This window comes from Aspergillus steynii (assembly GCF_002849105.1).
Source record: "Aspergillus steynii IBT 23096 chromosome Unknown P170scaffold_3, whole genome shotgun sequence".
Lineage (NCBI taxonomy): Eukaryota > Fungi > Ascomycota > Eurotiomycetes > Eurotiales > Aspergillaceae > Aspergillus > Aspergillus steynii.
Genome location: NW_020194400.1, coordinates 1,051,573 through 1,065,761, shown reverse-complemented (window position 1 = coordinate 1,065,761; position 14,189 = coordinate 1,051,573). Strand labels below are relative to the sequence as shown.

The following is a 14,189-nucleotide window of genomic DNA, read 5'->3' as shown; positions in this document are numbered from 1 at the left end:
GAAATAGAAAGGGAATAGAAAGGGAACAGCCACAGGGTTCGTAACGCTGCCCCGAATAAGCATAAGAATAGGGTTGCCTGGTGAATGCCACGCCATCCGGAGGCAAAGTCCGGGGAATGGCGCGGGCGGATATTGTAGTCTCACATTTGGTATCTCGAACACCCCCTAGTCAATCCGATAAATAGCTACAATGCAGGCTGAATGCGTGGCAATCTCGCCGGCTGGTCCGGGGTTTTGCTCTCCGGATGCCAGCGCAAATCGCCAAAAATCCAACGCAGGAACAAATCAATGCACGAAATCAAAAAAGAAATAAGAAAACTCCCTAGCTCCGAAGCTCCAACCTTGACGGTCCGGGAGGGTAACCCCCGGAGATGATTTATAGACAGGCTTCCATATACGAGAACAAGAGGAAGTTCAAACAACAGTCTCCGATCGCTCGCCTTCCGCAATGACCGGAACGCCCAACCCTCGATCGGGGCTCTGCAGCACCAGCTGCTCGTGCCGTCGAGCTCGTAGGAAATCGCTGATGGCCCGGATCAAGATGAACCACCCCACGATCATCAGGATGTACGAGATCCAGTCACTCGTGCTGATGTCCGCAGCGCTGCCTCCATCCCCACCCGAACCCTCGTTGACCGAGTTCGGGTCGAAGTTGTGGCTGTTAGGGTCGGACGGCGTTACATACTGGTCGGAGCCCTCTTCGCCCCCTCGAGATTCGCTACCACCCTTCATGTAGAAGCCGTACTGCACCAGGGTGAGGCCCAGGCCGGCTCGACTTCCGTTCTTCGCCGCATGTGTGGTGTGGAGGAGGTACGTGAGCAGGAAACCGACCAGCTGGAACGACATCGAGATCATCGCATTCCAGACAAACGAGAACACCGATCCGACCGGCAGTCCATCCACATACACCTCGTCGGACGCAATTCCGGGCGCCACGATGGTGGTCTCCCAGTAGGGGGGAGTGGCGTCAGCAGCGGCTTCCTCGTAGGACTACATATCAAAAAGAGATAAGGTTAGCATTCCAACCACAGAGACCGACAGCATCGACGGGGGGGGGGGGGGGGGGAAGAATGGTCAACATACCGGAGGCATATCCTCGTTCTTCTCCCCTCGCTCAGGCTTCGCCGCCAGATTCGCAAAGACGCCATCGTTCGAAGAACTGATCATGCGACCCGGGCCGGAGCTGGAACCATTAAATGATGGCAAAATCGTCGGTCTCCGTTGCATTGCGGGCATAGACTGTTCCCCTGAGGATTGTGATCCGCTGCCAGCGCCCGATGATGAGGCACTCGCTGTGGTGTTGTTGCTATCCGCGACCGGATGGGAGTCGGGCTGGGCACGCATTAGTCGTTGGCGGTCATCGGGTTCGTCATCGTCTTCGGAGTCGCTGCCATCGCCAAACGCCGCGGCGAGGGTCTCATCGGCACCGTTATCATGGGGATCATTTTGGAGAAGACGTCTCGTGGAGGGAGAGGAGGAGCGAGAGCGAAATGAGGGCGGCGGAGAAGAGGGTGTTGGGTTGGGTCGGAGAGGGATCGACGAATGGGACTGCGGCGCCTCCTCATCGTCATGGGCGTTCACCTGAATAGCATCGTATTAGCAAATCCGTTCCGCCACCGCATCGCATTTTCTACACCAATAGACGCAAAAAGGTATCGAGAGATTTCCGTCCAGGGGAATATCGTGGAGGAAAAGGCGATGGCGTGACTCTTACCCGCTGGTAACGCTGCGAGCTCATGACGAGCGGAACGAGGGGGGCCGACGATCCGGGAAATGAAGGCAAGGTCGTGAGGGAGGCCGGGTGCAGAAAAAGGCCGACAGGGATGTAGAGCGACTCGAGATCAAGGAGAGGGACAAAAGAACGGAGATGAAGGAGATGGTCGGAGGCGCTGAGGCCGGGGGGGAACAGACGAGAAAGAGAGGGAATGAATGAATGGACGAGGGAGAAAGACGGAGAGCGGAAGAAAGAGAGAAGATCCACCCCGGATGGCTGCCTGGGGCATGACCCTCCCGTGACTTTGCCCCCATCCCGTGATTTTATTTTTATCTTCCTCTTGACTCCGGAGAACTACATACTACTGCGTGCATTACCCACCATCACGACTTCGCGACCCTTCTTGATATTTCCTCCCTCCCTCTGTTCCAGAAGATATTCTTCCTCTCTGGCCACCCACCACATACTCCCCAACTCAACTTCCACCCGCCATCATGGTCAAACCACCCGTACGTCCCTCCATCGCGGTCCCTAGCTAGATCGCCCAGAACTAATCAAACCACCACACCCCCCCAGAACCTCGGCCCCCAATCCATCCAGGCGCGCATCTCACATCTCCTCAACCACTGGCCCTCCGATCCTGTCCGCCCAGCCTCCGTCTCCGTCCAAACCTACCTTCGCTCCCGCCTCCCTCCCCAATCCTCCGCACAGCAACAACCACCGCAGTCGCAGTCGCAGTCGCAACCGCAGTCCGCGCCGGGCGGCGAAATCTCAGAGGCCTCGTTAAACGCCCTGTCCTCGTTGCTGGAGAACCGCTACGCCCGGCGGTATCCGCTGCCACCGAAGTTGCGACGGCCCGCCAGCAACCCGGACCATTACGATAATGTGATCAAGGAGTTTGCGGAGGCGCCGTCGCGAGACTGGTTGGGGCGATTGGGGAAGAGGATGAGGGGGCTTTTCAGGTTGAAGTAACCAGTTGAGAGAGTTGTGGGGCTGTATTGCTATGCTTATCGGTTGTACTACTAACTAATGTTTTGGAATGATGGTTGGGTAGATGTACATATATCAAAGAGAAGAAAGGGAATAAAAAAAACTCAATTCTTACTGGGGAGCTGTTTAGGGGGTTGTCTTTTTGATCATGTCCATAAATTGCAATGAATTGTTAAACTCAATGAGGCATAGTATTTACAGTGTCTTATCCAGATATGTCTTTTTTGTTTTGTCCCCGATCAACCGATCAAACCCTATACGCTTGAAAATCACAATCATGTATGCAAACTTGTCACCTATCCATAGCACAGAGAGGCGAATTGCTTTTATAGCATGGGCTTCAAGTCATCGGCCACCTTGAATGAAGCCTCAGTCTTGCTGCGGACCTCGTCCACCGTGACTCCGTCGGCCAGCTCGACCAGAGTCAGACCGTCGGTGAAGTCGACGTCGAACACACAAAGATCGGTGATGATCCGGCTGACACAGGACTTCCCGGTCAGGGGGAACTCGCACTGCTTGACAATCTTGGGGTTGCCCTTCTTGTCGGTGTGCTCCATCGTCACTACCACCTTGGTGGCCGACGGGTTGGACACCAGGTCCATAGCACCACCGAAGCCCTTGATCTTGCCAGGAAGCATCCCTGTCAGACCCTCGTTAGCACTGGGGAAGTAAGGAATAACTTGAGGGGTTAACTCACAGTTAGCCAGATCACCTCGGGCGCTGACTTGCATAGCGCCCAGGATGGTCAGGTCGATACGTCCCGAACGGATCATACCGAAGGACTCCTCGCTGCCGAAGACAGCGGCGCCAGGCGAAAGAGTCACGGTCTCCTTACCCGCATTGATGAGATCCGGATCCTCCTGGCCCTTCTTAGGGTAGGGTCCCAGACCCAGAATACCGTTCTCAGACTGAAGCATCACTTCCACCGAAGGATCCACGAAGTTAGGGGCCAGCATGGGCATTCCGATGCCCAGGTTCGCATACATCCCGTTCTTGAACTCCTTGGCTGCGCGACGAACAATACGCTCCCGCTTGGTGGCAGTGTCGCCCTTGCCCAGAGCAGCCGCATCGTCCCCTTCCTCCTTGGCGAAAGTGAACTTCTCAATATTCTTAGGCTCGGTGCTCTGAATGACACGCTTCACGTAGATACCGGGCAGGTGGATGGCTGCGGGATCGATCTCGCCTGGCTCCACGATATGCTCCGCCTCCACGATGGTCATCTTCGCGTTACGTCCCATGGCTCCGTTGAAGTTGGCGGCAGCATACCGGAACTGGCAGTTACCCAGCTTGTCGGCCTTATAGGCCTTGACGAAAGCGTAGTCACCCTTGATCGCCTCCTCCATCACGTAGCTCTTGTTGTCGAACACCTTGACGTCCCGGGGGTGGCTGTACTGCGCGACGGTACCGTCGGCATTGTGTTTCAGGGGCAGCTCACCCGTCTGAACGACCGTTCCAAAAGCCGCGGGGGTATAGAACGCAGGGATACCGGCGCCTCCGGATCGACAACGCTCCGCCAGGGTACCTTGCGGTGTCAACTCGAGCTCGATCTCGCCGGTTAAGTACATGCGCTCGAAGGTCTTGTTCTCGCCCACGTAGCTGGCAATCATCTTCTTGATTTGTCGAGACTGAAGGAGGAGACCCAGCCCAGATCCGTCGACTCCGGCATTGTTACTGGCTACTGTCAATCCGGAAATCGAGGGATTGGCTCGCACCGCATTGATGAGCGTGTCCGGGACCCCGGAAAGTCCGAAGCCACCTGCCAGAAGAGTTGAATTGGACTTCATGTCCTTGACTGCCAGCTCGGCCGACGAGAGGACCTTGTTGATTTCAGGTCGAATAGTGCTGCTCGAGAAAGCACGTGCAAGAAACCTTTGGTGCTATAATCACCGAAGGTGAGCATTCCGAGTCTCATCCCTGGGCGGTGTAAGACATTGGCCACAGACTTACCTTGGCTGGATTAGCAGAGAACTGCCTTGCTAGGCGCAAGGAAGTCGCTACTTGTGAAGGCATGACGAATTGAGTGCCTAGTGAGGCGAGGACTTGTGAGAGGGAAAGAAGGGGTGGCTTTATTTCAACAGCTGCGGGAGTTTAAACTGAAAATGGAGGAATCGACAGTCTTCATCCGATCTTCGAGGTAAAGCTTTGCGAGAGAATGGCACTGGGAGGCGGAAAGAACAGAGGGAAGGTTGCAGCTCCAGCGCAAGAACCACGGGATAAATAGATCGGGCGCGGCGGGCAGCTGCGGAGTTGCGGAAGCCAATCCGCCCTACGGAGTAAACCCCGGAATGCCCCCGCAGGAGCCTGGAGATCACGTTGGCCTAGCAGCCTCAGGCCGGCACTTGTACTTTTCGGCGGACCTCTACTGCGTACGCCGGAGTAAACCCCAACCCTCTGGCAACAATGATGTTTCTATCTCACCGTTTCTCCATTGAATACGTGTTTCTTGCCTGTTTTCGCCCTGTCCTGCGGAGGAATCCCACGGTTTCACTGCATTCGTCTATGCCGCAGCAGCTCCCGCCGTGGACAACCGACAAGTGGCGCTTCCGATGCCGATCCGCGGCCCGCCTCGGATCGTCCGCTGATTCAGCCATTCTGGAGTAGACAACCTTGAAGTTAACTCTGTACATCATCATCATTGCGTTCATCACGATGGTATCGTCCGCTATTTACAGAAAAACAACGATCACAGCTAACAATGACCCGCTACCATGCACATGTAAAACAACATTACAACCCCTCTGCAAATAATCACAAGAATAAGAATGAGGTAGCCCGGCCTAGGCTCAGTCCTCCGACGAATCCATCCCCCCGGCTTTTGCACAATGGGTGGCTCGATCCATCGTCATCAGAAGACATCTTTCGATACGAGAATGCCATGCAGGTTCCTCTCCCTCTCTCTCACCATGCCACATCATCTAACCCCTTGCGCTTCAATGGATTCGGAAGCATGACTCCAGCTGGCGAATTGGTCTCGGAGCCTACCATTCCACAGTCTGGTAGTTAGTGTCTTGTTTCGACGGCCATGTTGGAGTTTCCTTGCCGTCTCCCACCCCGACGGTTCGATGGTGATCTCCCGTACCTGGTACACCTTTGTCAGTCCATATCTCATCATACGATGGTGGCTTCATGTCCACTTCGTTCGCCACTGGTTGGGTAGTGACTCCTTCCATGGCGGTAGCCGTGTCCGCAACTGGCTGATGCTCGTTCTCCGGCTGGCTCTCAACCACCTGTCTGCAAACGGGATCGACCAAGCGCTCCTTCATGCCGTCGTTGACATAGACAAGGAAATAAGGCGTCGGCGGATTCTGACGGTCATTGTTCGTGAAGATCTCATCCAGATCATTGACTTCGGTCACGTAGTTATCGTTGTACTTGCGCCAGATATTTCGTTCAAAGTCGCGAATGTAGATGTAGTAGTGGCCGAATGTTACAGACCCATGATGAACGAAGACTGCATAGAGACGATAGGGCAGACGCCTAGAGTCGGCAAACTGACTGGAAATCATTGTCTGCGTATCCTTTATTTCTTGATTGATGCCTACAATGTGTCAGCTGACCGACCCATAGTTTCAAGGTGATCTGAAGAAGTAATAAATGTGACCTGAAAAAAGAAAAAAAAAGACTCACTGTTTAGTTCAGACTTCGCTACCTGCGACACCTGCTCAAGTTTAGGGAACAATTGCGGGTCAACATCAATAGCATCGTCTGCTAATTCTGGGTTGCCTTTCCAAGAATTTAGGTCCTCAAGGACCTCCTTGGCGCTGTTGAACAAGGCTGGCATATCGTAGGAATCCGTTTCCTATATTAAGCGTCAGAAAGGTTGGCCTTTGGTGTCCAATCCAAGCCGGAGTAGTTTTCTTACATCAATGCGGAGCAGCTCATCGCGCCGAGCCTCGAGCTTCCTTAGATTTTCCTTCCATTCCCAGCACTGGCGTCGACGATCCATGATCTCTGGCTGTTGGGTGTCCATATAGCGATCGAGATAGATGGTTTCCTTTAGCTCGAGGTGGTGCGTGGATTTGAATGAGCGTTTCTTCACAGGATCGAACTGGACTCTCTGTACTTGGATCTGGAGCACAGGCGGCAGTCTGCTTATGGCACCAAATTGCTCCGCCACGGAGTCACCAACATTAACTTTTTGGATGTCGAAAGCACCGTCGATGGCGGCATAGATATCACGGGATCCAGTTGCAACATCGATCTTGATATCACACCACCGTTCCTCCTTGGACCGCACGCCTTCCTTGGAAAGGATGTAAGATTTGGCTTGTCCGTAGAAGAGACTGTTGAGAAAAGATGCCTGTAAGCTTCAAAACTAGGGCAGATAAGTAGAGTAGAGACTCACTCCTTGATCCGGTCGATCTGCTCGCCGTCCGCAGCGATCGAGTTTGGCTCAATAGCACACTGGCTCTGGAAAAGCACGTTGTTGATCACCTCCGTCACATCCTGCTGCGCTCCGATCTCAACCTCATCTAATAGTTGCTGCTTCTGTGTATCGCCCTGTGGCACGGGACGAGGAGGCACGGGCGGTGGTTTGTTGGAAGGTGCGGTTTTCTCCACAGCGGATTTGTTGTCGGAACCAGTGGTTTGGGGCGGTTCAGAGGCCGATTCACCCTGCACGTCCGTCATTACAGCATCGGCGGGCTGTGGCAGCTCATTTTCCTTGTCCTCACTTGGGCTGATGGTGGGTTTATCGCTGGGGGCAATCGTAGCATCATCGCTGGAAACAATTGTGGCATCATCACTTGAAGCGGCCGGCGTCGCGTTCTTGTTGCCATCGGAGACAAGGGTGGCGTCGCTATCAACGTCGCTTATTGCTGAACGTTGGCGCTTTTCCGTATCGAGGGCTGTTGAATTATGCGTCTCCTCGTCCGCAGGCAGCTGGGGTGGTCCAAGAGGACCCAAAACTGGGGCGCCATTTATTTCACCGAGACCGCCAGGTCGAATGGCAGATATTGTGGACCGACGACGGATTGCAGCTTCATTCGAAGGGCTGATCAAAGTCAACCGTGCCAGCTCCTGCCCCGGGATAACATGAGAATTGGGGGAGTGGATCATGTCATTAAACAGGGTGCGCAGTTCTCTCAAGACTGATATAACAAATGATAAGTCTTCCATCGATTGCACATTCAGGGTCCAAAGCGCCACCTACATTTTTGAGACCGCTCGACCTCCTTTTGTGAGACTTTGCGGGATCCCACCTGCTTCTTGCTCAAACTCTCGTCGTTGATAGCCATCTTGAATTTCTCGAAATCGAGTACCATCTGGCGATATGGGCGCACTGAAAAGTAGAATTGCAACAGGCTGTTCAGGTAGCAAGTGTTGCCAATGTTTTCCAGTCCCACAGGCCATTCTGACATGTTTCGGTCAGGTTTGGGGGCAGAACCGGAGACCATGCTACTCAACAACGGGCTGTTTTTCTCCTTAGCGATTATTGCCAATGCCTGATTGTAAGTTTCAACTTGCGCAGGGGCCTCATCGACACAAATCGTGTAAGCCGCCATGATTGCTCCTTCATCCACCGTGCGATCGGGAATCTGGAGGAGACGATACGCATCCCCAAGGTCCATCTCACTGGCCGTCATTTCACCAGTATTCAAGAAGTGCTTGAGAGCGGTCGACTTTCTTGCGTCGGCTATGATTCCAATCGCACGTCTTGCGAGATCTTTAGTCGACGGACTGTCGTTAACCTAAGCCATATTGTCAGTACCTACAATTCCGGATGAACGTTTAGAGTGGCAAGAAGCGTACCTTAGCTGTGTACATGGCCATAATAAAATCGTCGGATGTGTCATCGCTAACTCCCAGAAATACCTGGGCTTGTTCAACAGTCGCAACTCCTGGTATCATCCGTTAGTCATATCTGAGTTAATCTGGGCTGTCGCGGGCGACAGGTTATGAAACATACTGTCTTCAGCCGCTGCTTTGATACGCTCACTGCGCCTGCTGTCTCCGATTCTCCATAGCTGCTGACGAGTTTCTTCTTCCTGGGTGGTGGAGCTCAAGTAAGCATAGAACTTCCCAATGATGCTATCCTCAGTAAGGCGAGTATCGTCATGGCTTAGTCCAAAGTACTTGTAGGCATTAAAGACGTCCTCGTTGGTATATTTGCCTTCTGCGTAAGCCAGTTGGACTGCTTGGTCAATGAGAGCCCTATCCTCCCCGCCCCGAAGACTTCCAATCGATTTAAGACAGTGTAGATATATGGGCGTTCTTCCCGAGTCCACCGAGACTTGTCGATTGAATGCTTCTATTATTGTGGAAGATGACATATCTTCGACGACTCCCAAATCTTCGTAGAACCTAGATCGGTCAATCAGCACTCACCCTAGTAATATCTAATTCGTGGGTGACACAAACGGTTCAGGTGCCATTTGAAACTCGTCGAGTCGAAAAGCCATCGGATCTAAATGAATTGTTCAGCCGAGTTTACTAACGCATAATATGAACGTGGACTCACAATCCAGACATCCCAGGGCTGAAAGAAGGTCATTTCTAGCCGGGTTGTGATTGAATTCAAGTTGGTGCCCTTTCTTCTCGATTGATGGCCTCTGTTCTATAAGCGCGGCGAGTTCATGGATTGCGTCGTCGAGAAAGATCTTAAGCTGGTCGTGGTAGGGGAATTCTGCCCAGGGACTAGGCCGGGGAGGTTCCCAAAAGCCTTCAGTCTGAACAGGACGTCAGAAACAGACCCAGCACGTAGTCGTTAACGGATGATACAAAAACGTACCTTAGCGGAGAACTCCAGAAATTCTAGCAACTCCTTGCACGGCTGCCCTTCAATGCCAAAACAGTTCATGAACCTCTTATTGACGGCAGATATCGACTTGCTCCGCTGGCCATCATTAAGAGCGTTACTTAGATATGTGCGCAACGTGATCAAGACGGTGAGAGGGTCCGGCGCTGCCATCCCTTCCATCCGATCAGGGTACGTTGCCATCGCTTCATTCGCTCGTTTCTGCAATACATCGGGGTCCGTCAAGAGCTGAACCGAATCCTCGTTGAGCAGGGGAGAAGCGATTCGGACTGACACCCCGACAGGGCAGGTGATGTAGGAACATTCGTAGCGATACATTTCCGCCGGCTGCCCTTTGTACGTGATCTCTTCGGGCGATGGCCCGCCGACTTGTCTCCCCGACTTATAGATAAAATGATGTATGTGGCCTGCCGGGCCCTGGCTGGGACGAGCGAGAGCGGAGGTAAATGTCACGACGGCCTGTAAGTGACACCGGCACTTCAAGCACACGGCGGACACTTTCGGGGGACTACCGACGCCCGGTTGCATAAAGCTTTGGGCGGGCTTGGTCACGTATTGGTGGCGACATGCTACCGGCGAGCTGTACTCCAGCTGGCCATCGGAGCGTTCGGGGAAAACGGGTGGGACGTCGCGGAGGAGGTTGCGCCCTGTACTCGGAGGATGGATGAAGTCATAGTCATGGATATCTTGTACAAGACGCGGGGCAGTCTTGCCTGGGAGCCAAATCAATCCCGTTAGCATCAAATTCGAGCATACCTACTTTCGCGATGCCTCTGATAAGCCACGGATGTCGGTCATACGTACCTGGCCTCTGGAAGGACGACATTAGTAGGCCCTCTGGAGCTCACAGGTACCGGAGGATCAGGCGACAAGGATCAAAGACGCTTAGCAAAGTTCCTTTTTCCCATACAGCCGGGTTCAGCATAACAGGGTTTTCTCAGAAAGGATAGCGTAATGATGGACGCCTGGAGGCTCCGGAATTCTTTGATTGTGTCTAGAAGGACAAAAAGGCCCAGGCAGTAGGGACAGCGGGGAGCCCCAGGCGGGCGGCAAGTGTAGGAATCGGGACTCCAACCGGGCAGCTTTGAAGCGAGGATATCGAAAGAACGACCACGAGACGAAGCCACTGACAAAAAAGTGACGATGCACAGGATGCACAGGGACAGAAGCGAGCGTCTTCGGTCAAAGGAACAGGATGCTGGAGCGATGATCATCTGCCTTCACCCACTCGCATGAAGCTCTCCATCAGATGGGCGGGAAGGCGGTGACGGGCGGCACAAAGAGCGACTTCCAAAATCCCAGCATCACCGGCCAAAACGACTCTCCACTGCAAGCAGCACGCCTAGTTGCGACTCCTCCCCTCCATCCGCCACCATGGCTGTCCATACCGAAGAGCATTATCACCCCAAGAACACCATCATGGCGTCATTGAAGACGACCATGCTGACCGGTGGAGTCGGTCTTTTCACTTCCGCTGTGCAGAACACCCTGGTGAAGAAGAACGTCGGACCCTGGGGTGTGTTCGTGAGAAGCGGCAGCACCATCGGTCTTTTTGGTATGCATGCCATTGGCACCCTGCGTTGGTAGCCTGTTTGTCTTTGCTGACCCCTGCAATCTTCAGCGGCCATGGGTGGTACCTACGAATTCGTCAAGGACGCCTCGGCCAACCTGCGGGAGAAGGATGACCACTGGAACGTCGCTCTGGGCGGTTTCTTCTCCGGAGCCCTTCTGGGTCTGCGCGGTTAGTATCCCTCCAACTAATTCTGTGAGTTGCGGAACCATTGGTCTAATCGGATGTCTTTCACCTGTACAGCCCGGACTTTCCCCGCCCTCCTGGGCTACGGTGCGGCGCTGGCAACCGGCATGGGCGCCTTCGAATTCACCGGTGGATCGCTGTGGGGTTACCAGAAGGACCGCTCTGTCGACGAATTTGAGCGTCGGACGCAGCTGCGAAAGCAATTCCGCACGTCGGGAGAGCAGACCGTCGCCGAGCTGGGTGAGGGACGAGGTACGTTCAATCCCGAGTCGTCGAGGGTCGGACCCGTACTAATGCACGTGTCGCAGGCATCTACGCCCCCGGGTACGCCGAGAGACGACGAGAGAGAATCAAGGAGGCATACGGCATCGAAGTTCCCACATCCCCCGTCCCCGCGTCATAAAGAAGCTTTGGTTCGATCTCTCTTGTCCCCCGCCTGCCGATTCCCAGTTTCCTTGTGTAAAATTATCGCTTCGTGTCGACCACCTTTAGCTAGCACATTTGGCACATTCTCCAATGAAAGTTTTCTTTTTCCGTTGACATCTACGCTTCGTTCTGTACGGGTCCCCTGCCGTTGATGCCCGGTCCAACACCCATGCTTATTTGATCCCGCGCCAAGACGTATCATACTGTCCATGCTGTGACAGATTACCGTAAATGGACGTCTTCAGTCACCTTATCTACGAGAGAGAACCAGGCCAGCGAGTGGAACTACCGGTCACGCAAGAGCAGGAAGATCCAGGGTCGTAATCGATGAGAATCCCCCAGAGCAGGGGTCTAATGTCTGGAATACCCTTCTCGTGAGCGATCACCTTCTTTTGAGGCTACTGCCCATCGCCACGGACGTAGGTTAGACCAAGTTCCGGCCACAGTAACAATGGAATCCTGCAATTGATATTCCAAATCTACAGAAGCCTTAGAATACTGGCATCCTCAAGGCCCGGAGGTGGGGGAGCGAGGGCCAATCACGTCGTCGGCTTATCCAATCACCTCCCTGGAGATCCCCAACTTATTCCGGAGTAGAGAATGTCCCTTCAAGGTTGCAAAAGTACAGGTACACAGGAGAGACCCGACCAAGTCCTCAAAGCAAGGGAACGCCAAGAAAGAAAAGCAGATAATCCATATCCCAGGTGACAGAGCGCTTCAGACTTGGGCCTGCGGAAATGCCGATCTCGCCCTGTCAATCCGCAATGCGTGATCATCCACGCAGGGGAAACACCCTGGAGGATTGTCGGGTCTCCTACATCAAAATGGACTACTCCATCCTGGACTACGACTACATGAAATGATGTAAGTCGAAGCTGGTTCATGTTAGTGTTCGGGTCTCGGGTAAGGGCTTTTTCCAGAAGGTCGTGGAGATCACCCGTCCAGTGAATCGGTCCGATCTACTGACGATAATAATAAGGAGGTCCTGACTCCTCAGGGTACTAGCCATCTGCCAATCCAATGGACAATGCAAACCATCGACGTCGATCGAGGAGGCGGATGAACCGTGCATGACGTCGAAATGCCCGGATACTTTCGCCTTTGGAAAGTTGCTGCCTCCGCCCATCCCGAAAGGAGGACAGTGCAAGGACCGCGGGATCGCCCGTCGGAAAGTTCTCCTTTTTTTCTAGGTAAAAAATTCTCCTGCGGAAGGACGGAAGGGTTTGCCACCGCGGTGGGTAAGGGCAGGGAAAAGGGGGATTGCGGACTCCATCGAAGGCATGAAGAACGATTCAGCGGACTAGAGTCCATGCAGAGCCGTCATTGGGCATGGACGACAGCCACAGCCACGGCGGTCTTTTTTCCTCGGCGACCTCCAGCCACGTTGAGGTGGTGGTTGGAGTCCTTGCGGAGTATGTCCCGTTACTATGGTCTATGGTAGACTGACTCTGTGTGTACAGGGAGGGTACTCCGTACTTACTTCCTTCCCACCTCCGGGGCAACGGATTCACCTCTCTGAATGCTCTTCCACTGGTTACATCAACGCCAGGACGTCGGTCTCCCTCGGCTCCGGTCATTCCGTGAAGCCCAAAGACCAAGAAAAGAGAAGCCATTATTGAGATTGGGTCATAACGTCGCATTTCCTTGGAGCTTAACCGGCGTAGACGTCATCCGCAAGCGGCGACCAGGGCCCCTTCTTATCGCCATTTGACCATATTTACTCTTGTACATCCTCCCAGACAGCCAGTCCGGCCCATTGACCCGTCCAGAACAGCCTCCGATCGATGGAGTGATTGAGATTAATTGCTCTCTACCTGACCCTCCCTCCCCTAAATCCTCGATAGTGCCTCTCCTAGACCCGGTGGGACCTGGGCTAGTATCAGCGATCGGCCAGTTCGACAGCGACTGGCTCTCGTTATTATTGTCTTACGCCGATATTTCGAAATTAAATATACCTACGGACATTAGCATTCAGGAGGAACGGTGACGGTCCCCGCATAACAGTTCGCTCCAGACCAGCATCCCCGTTCGCTGGGTAACGCCGCGTTCATCGTTCGACTGGGATCCTTTGGGCCTTCGCTCTCCTTTTCGACGTCGTAATTTCATTTTATTTTATTTTCATTTCCATTTTATTTTTATTTTTTTTATCCCCGTTCATTTCATTTCAGTTCATTTTTATGTCCTGACTTCATCTTCCTGCTATCCTCTCTCCCTGCCCCTATCTCCCTCTCCCTCTCCTTCCTCTCCTCTTCGTTCTCTCTTCCTCTCGTCCTCTCATCCTCCCTTTCTCTCGCTCTCCTATCATTCATCTCTTCGGTCTCCCCTCTCGGATCGGCAACTTAGTTCGACTGCTATTATTATCTCCCGGTATTATATAGCCTTATCTCAGCCCGACTGCTCCAGTTCCGCCGTTCTGATTTGATCCTCCATCCCGGGTCTGGGTCTGCACCGCCCGATTATTCTCTGTTGCCTCTGGTTCTCCAAACCTTCCCCTCCTCGCTTTTATTCCTTGGCCTCCCTCGCCTTCTCTCCCCGCCTCTTTCGTT

General features: G+C 53.6%; 5 protein-coding genes across 5 annotated transcripts; 2 read left to right on the top strand and 3 right to left on the bottom strand.

The window, feature by feature from the left end:
• Nucleotides 1-27: 27 nt before the first annotated feature.
• P170DRAFT_454827 (metal homeostatis BSD2 family protein) lies at nt 28-2,064 on the bottom strand. Its single transcript, XM_024851478.1, has 3 exons — nt 1,715-2,064; nt 1,084-1,581; nt 28-990 (listed from the first exon to the last, which is right to left on the bottom strand). Exons 1-3 carry the CDS (start codon nt 1,736-1,738, stop codon nt 415-417), a joined length of 1,098 nt encoding a protein of 365 aa, XP_024705553.1. The 5' UTR covers nt 1,739-2,064; the 3' UTR covers nt 28-414.
• A 144-nt stretch (nt 2,065-2,208) lies between these two features.
• On the top strand, nt 2,209-2,686 carry P170DRAFT_473818 (ubiquinol-cytochrome c reductase complex assembly factor 2; the record flags this gene model as incomplete). The annotated part of the gene is made up of 2 exons (XM_024853082.1): nt 2,209-2,223; nt 2,291-2,686. The coding sequence occupies 2 exons, from the start codon at nt 2,209-2,211 to the stop codon at nt 2,684-2,686; spliced, it is 411 nt and encodes a 136-aa protein (XP_024705552.1).
• Nucleotides 2,687-2,852: 166 nt separating this feature from the next.
• On the bottom strand, nt 2,853-4,880 carry P170DRAFT_435448 (3-oxoacid CoA-transferase). Its single transcript, XM_024848935.1, has 3 exons — nt 4,652-4,880; nt 3,402-4,581; nt 2,853-3,344 (listed from the first exon to the last, which is right to left on the bottom strand). The coding sequence occupies exons 1-3, from the start codon at nt 4,712-4,714 to the stop codon at nt 3,031-3,033; spliced, it is 1,557 nt and encodes a 518-aa protein (XP_024705551.1). The 5' UTR covers nt 4,715-4,880; the 3' UTR covers nt 2,853-3,030.
• A 687-nt stretch (nt 4,881-5,567) lies between these two features.
• Nucleotides 5,568-10,683, bottom strand: P170DRAFT_139973 (ubiquitin-specific protease UBP2). The gene is made up of 11 exons (XM_024842460.1): nt 10,266-10,683; nt 9,435-10,174; nt 9,165-9,372; nt 9,065-9,110; nt 8,613-9,007; nt 8,456-8,544; nt 7,857-8,394; nt 7,050-7,794; nt 6,567-6,987; nt 6,332-6,503; nt 5,568-6,242 (listed from the first exon to the last, which is right to left on the bottom strand). The coding sequence occupies exons 1-11, from the start codon at nt 10,285-10,287 to the stop codon at nt 5,683-5,685; spliced, it is 3,936 nt and encodes a 1,311-aa protein (XP_024705550.1). The 5' UTR covers nt 10,288-10,683; the 3' UTR covers nt 5,568-5,682.
• Nucleotides 10,684-10,785: 102 nt separating this feature from the next.
• Nucleotides 10,786-11,753, top strand: P170DRAFT_435444 (Tim17/Tim22/Tim23/Pmp24 family protein). The gene is made up of 4 exons (XM_024848934.1): nt 10,786-11,016; nt 11,083-11,202; nt 11,275-11,469; nt 11,526-11,753. The coding sequence occupies exons 1-4, from the start codon at nt 10,836-10,838 to the stop codon at nt 11,618-11,620; spliced, it is 591 nt and encodes a 196-aa protein (XP_024705549.1). The 5' UTR covers nt 10,786-10,835; the 3' UTR covers nt 11,621-11,753.
• Nucleotides 11,754-14,189: the final 2,436 nt, after the last annotated feature.

Bases quoted from the DNA above. Each gene is read 5' to 3' on its own strand.
- P170DRAFT_435448 (XM_024848935.1), bottom strand. From the start codon at position 4,714: ATGCCTTCACAAGTAGCGACTTCCTTGCGCCTAGCAAGGCAGTTCTCT. The intron at 4,582-4,651 runs GTAAGTCTGTGG...CGGTGATTATAG, and splicing joins TCTCTGCTAATCCAGCCAAG to CACCAAAGGTTTCTTGCACG. The intron at 3,345-3,401 runs GTGAGTTAACCC...AGGGTCTGACAG, and splicing joins CCGAGGTGATCTGGCTAACT to GGATGCTTCCTGGCAAGATC.
- P170DRAFT_139973 (XM_024842460.1), bottom strand. From the start codon at position 10,287: ATGTCGTCCTTCCAGAGGCCAG. The intron at 8,395-8,455 runs GTACGCTTCTTG...AATATGGCTTAG, and splicing joins TGGCCATGTACACAGCTAAG to GTTAACGACAGTCCGTCGAC. The intron at 6,504-6,566 runs GTAAGAAAACTA...CGCTTAATATAG, and splicing joins ATGAGCTGCTCCGCATTGAT to GAAACGGATTCCTACGATAT.
- P170DRAFT_435444 (XM_024848934.1), top strand. From the start codon at position 10,836: ATGGCTGTCCATACCGAAGAGCATTATCACCCCAAGAACACCATCATG. The intron at 11,017-11,082 runs GTATGCATGCCA...TGCAATCTTCAG, and splicing joins CAGCACCATCGGTCTTTTTG to CGGCCATGGGTGGTACCTAC. The intron at 11,203-11,274 runs GTTAGTATCCCT...TCACCTGTACAG, and splicing joins AGCCCTTCTGGGTCTGCGCG to CCCGGACTTTCCCCGCCCTC.
- P170DRAFT_454827 (XM_024851478.1), bottom strand. From the start codon at position 1,738: ATGAGCTCGCAGCGTTACCAGCGG. The intron at 1,582-1,714 runs GTAAGAGTCACG...GATGCTATTCAG, and splicing joins GCTCGCAGCGTTACCAGCGG to GTGAACGCCCATGACGATGA. The intron at 991-1,083 runs GTATGTTGACCA...TTTGATATGTAG, and splicing joins AGAACGAGGATATGCCTCCG to TCCTACGAGGAAGCCGCTGC.